Source organism: Merops nubicus, unplaced genomic scaffold, assembly GCF_000691845.1.
Source record: "Merops nubicus isolate BGI_N331 unplaced genomic scaffold, ASM69184v1 scaffold8928, whole genome shotgun sequence".
In the NCBI taxonomy this organism is placed as follows: Eukaryota; Metazoa; Chordata; class Aves; order Coraciiformes; family Meropidae; genus Merops; species Merops nubicus.
In genome coordinates this window covers 2,298-5,063 of record NW_008626292.1, presented here as the reverse complement: position 1 = coordinate 5,063, position 2,766 = coordinate 2,298, and the positions used below count along the sequence as shown (strand labels likewise).

At 48.4% G+C, this 2,766-nt stretch overlaps 1 protein-coding gene across 1 annotated transcript in view; it reads left to right on the top strand.

The window, feature by feature from the left end:
- Positions 1-87: 87 nt before the first annotated feature.
- Positions 88-2,766, top strand: part of GLOD4 (glyoxalase domain containing 4) — a gene marked incomplete at its 5' end in the record, with an annotated part of 3,852 nt that continues 1,173 nt past the window's right edge. The window contains 5 exons of the mRNA XM_008945943.1: positions 88-137; positions 947-1,067; positions 1,856-2,000; positions 2,179-2,315; positions 2,643-2,729. Coding sequence (XP_008944191.1) covers positions 88-137; positions 947-1,067; positions 1,856-2,000; positions 2,179-2,315; positions 2,643-2,729 — 540 coding nt within the window. The remainder of the gene's footprint in view (positions 138-946; positions 1,068-1,855; positions 2,001-2,178; positions 2,316-2,642; positions 2,730-2,766) is intronic.

The following is a 2,766-nucleotide window of genomic DNA, read 5'->3' as shown; positions in this document are numbered from 1 at the left end:
TGTGGGGTGTGAGGTGTGAGGTGTGAGGGGTGGGGTGTGAGGGGTGAGGTCCGCGCCAGCTGAGCGCCCTTCCCGTCTGCTTCTCAGGTGCTGAGGCACGAGGAGTTCACGGAGGGCTGCAAGGCGAGCTGCAACGGGTGAGTAGCGCCCGTGTGCCCCCCGGAGCCCCGGGGACGCTGGGCTGGGTTTTACAGCTGCTTCCCTTGGAGTCAGCATTCCCCCTCTTTGGGTGGGCGCGGTGTTGCCGTTGGCACAGGAGCGTTGCTGTGTTACTCCCGTAGATTGATACTTGAACCTGACCAAATGATTTCTAAACTTCCCTGGAATCACATTGGGTTGCATTGTTTTTTTCACAGACATGGGGCTATCTGGGATCTCGAATTAAAAAAAAGATCCCTCCTGGTAGCCCCAAAGGCTTTTGTCTTCGTGGGTGAAAGAAATCTTCCAATCTTGTGTCTACCTGCCTGTGTTTCCTGCCTCACAATACGGAAGTGCTGATAACAATTCCAGCTAATGAGCAGCTTGCGCCTGAACAGTCTGGACTGGAAAGGACCTTTAGTCCTTTGAACATCCAGTCCAACCCCCTGCAGAGAGCAGGGATATCTGCAAGGAGAGCAGGTTGCTCATAGCTCTGGCCAACCTCACCTGGAATGGTTCCAAGCATGGGGCCAGCGTGAGCTGTGAAGAAGGAGGTAGAGTTGCTTTTGTCACTCATAGTCATGAATGACAGCCCCAGGTCAAAACACTGCCCAGGGGGATGCCTGGCTGCTGTGTGCTACAAATTGTGAGGCTTGTTACAGGTATCAGCTCCTGCTTGGGAGGAAGTTACTGGATTTCCTTTGCCACTTGGTTACTCTAGAAGCGCAGTTCTCCCTTGACACACTACTACTTGCAGTTCTTGCTGGTTATTTCTGATGCTCACCACAATTAAATCTGGATGTTCCAGCCCTTATGATGGAAAATGGAGCAAAACGATGGTGGGCTATGGGCCAGAAGACAACCACTTTGTAGCAGAGTTGACTTACAACTATGGCATTGGAGAATATCGCCTGGGCAACGACTTCCTGGTAAGAGCCACACGTGGCAGCAAAATCTTTCTTCTTCTGAGAAGCTTTTTTATTTTCAAGATTAGGAGCTTGTTCAGCGTATAGGTTGTACCAGTTGGTTTTTGGTCTTCTGTTTTGTCCCTTAAACACCTTTAATCCTTCCTTTGGTAGTTGTCTCCAAGTTGGAAGAGCAGAAACCAGAGCAGCTTTGTGCTCCCTTAGGATCTAGGAAACTTTCCTTGAGCACCTTCCAGCACAGCTGCTGGTATTTGCTGCCAGATCTAAGGTGCAGTGATTAGCCAAGAAGGATATTGCTGTAGGAAACACTCTTTTTGTGTTTATTACTTTTTTTTTTTGTTCTGTACTAGCTGGCAGCTAATGAAGTTTTCATGTTTCTGCTATGAATACCTGTAATGTGTTTGCTCATTGTTTCCCCTGAGCTAATATTCTTCCCCTGGGGCCTAAGGGAGCACCAGGAGCCCCAGGTGTCTGCCTGCCCTGGTAGAACAGTAAGGATTGAGGTTTTCTGCTCCTGGACAATGTGTTGAATCAGAGTTTTAAATTCCTTTTGATTATCATTTCCCTTTGGTGTGAAAGAAGGGTAGATGAACACATTCCAAATGCATACAGGGTGCACAGTAAGACTAAGTTTATTTTATAGGTGCAAGATTTGTGGCTCTCAGATTTTTTTGTGCTATGACAAGTGACCCGGGTTGTGTTTGGTCATTGTAGAGGCAGGTGATGGAAAGGCAGGACTTGGGCACCACCCACCCTGTGAATTTTGTGTGTGTCTGTCCTCCTCTCCCCAGGGCATAACACTTGTGTCCAGCCAGGCTGTAAGCAATGCTAAGAAGATGGGCTGGCCCCTCAAAGAAGTCACAACTGGTGTTTTTGAAGCTGAAGCCCCAGGGGGGTACAAGTTCTACTTGGAAGACAAGGAACAGCTCAAACAAGGTGAGATGAACACTCACTCTTACCAGTGTTCAATCCAGATTTTGGGGGGTGTTAGAGTGGCTGCACAGTGGCATTTTGTGACACAGAGCGTGGCTTTCTTTGTTACTTCCCAAGAGTGTGAAACTGTTTAAAACTGCAAGGTATTTGTAACTCATTTCAGACTGTTGCACTCTTACAGACCCTGTGCTGAAGGTAACCCTGGGTGTGTCTGATCTGCAGAAGTCTGTTAACTACTGGTCTGATTTGCTGGGGATGAAAATCTACGAGAAGGACGAGGGGGAGCAAAGGGCTTTGCTGGGCTATGCAGATAACCAGGTATGTCTCTGGAAAACTTCCCAGGTTTGATCTTTAAGAGTTGGGTCTCATCATGGAAACCTCTCATTTCATGAGAACAATCTTCAGAGGGGGAAAAAAGCTCTTAATTAAAGCAACTGTGCACTTAATTCTGTGCATTTTAATTAGAGTTTGTGTGGAGTTAACTGTATTTAAAGGAAATAAATAAGACTGTGGTTTGCTCTGGTCGTTCTGGCTTGTTGGGGAATAACATCTATGGGGAATTTTGAAATCATCTGCATCTGGGATAAAGCTGGAGCAGGTGTGGCCCTGAGAAGAGTGTCCTCACAAGCTGCTGTCCCCCTGCAGTGTAAGCTGGAGCTGAGGGGTGTCGGAGGAGCCGTGGATCACGGGACGGCGTTCGGGCGCATCGCCTTCTCCTGTGCAGGGGAAGAGGTAACAGCCACACCCCCCACACCCCCCTCACCCACAG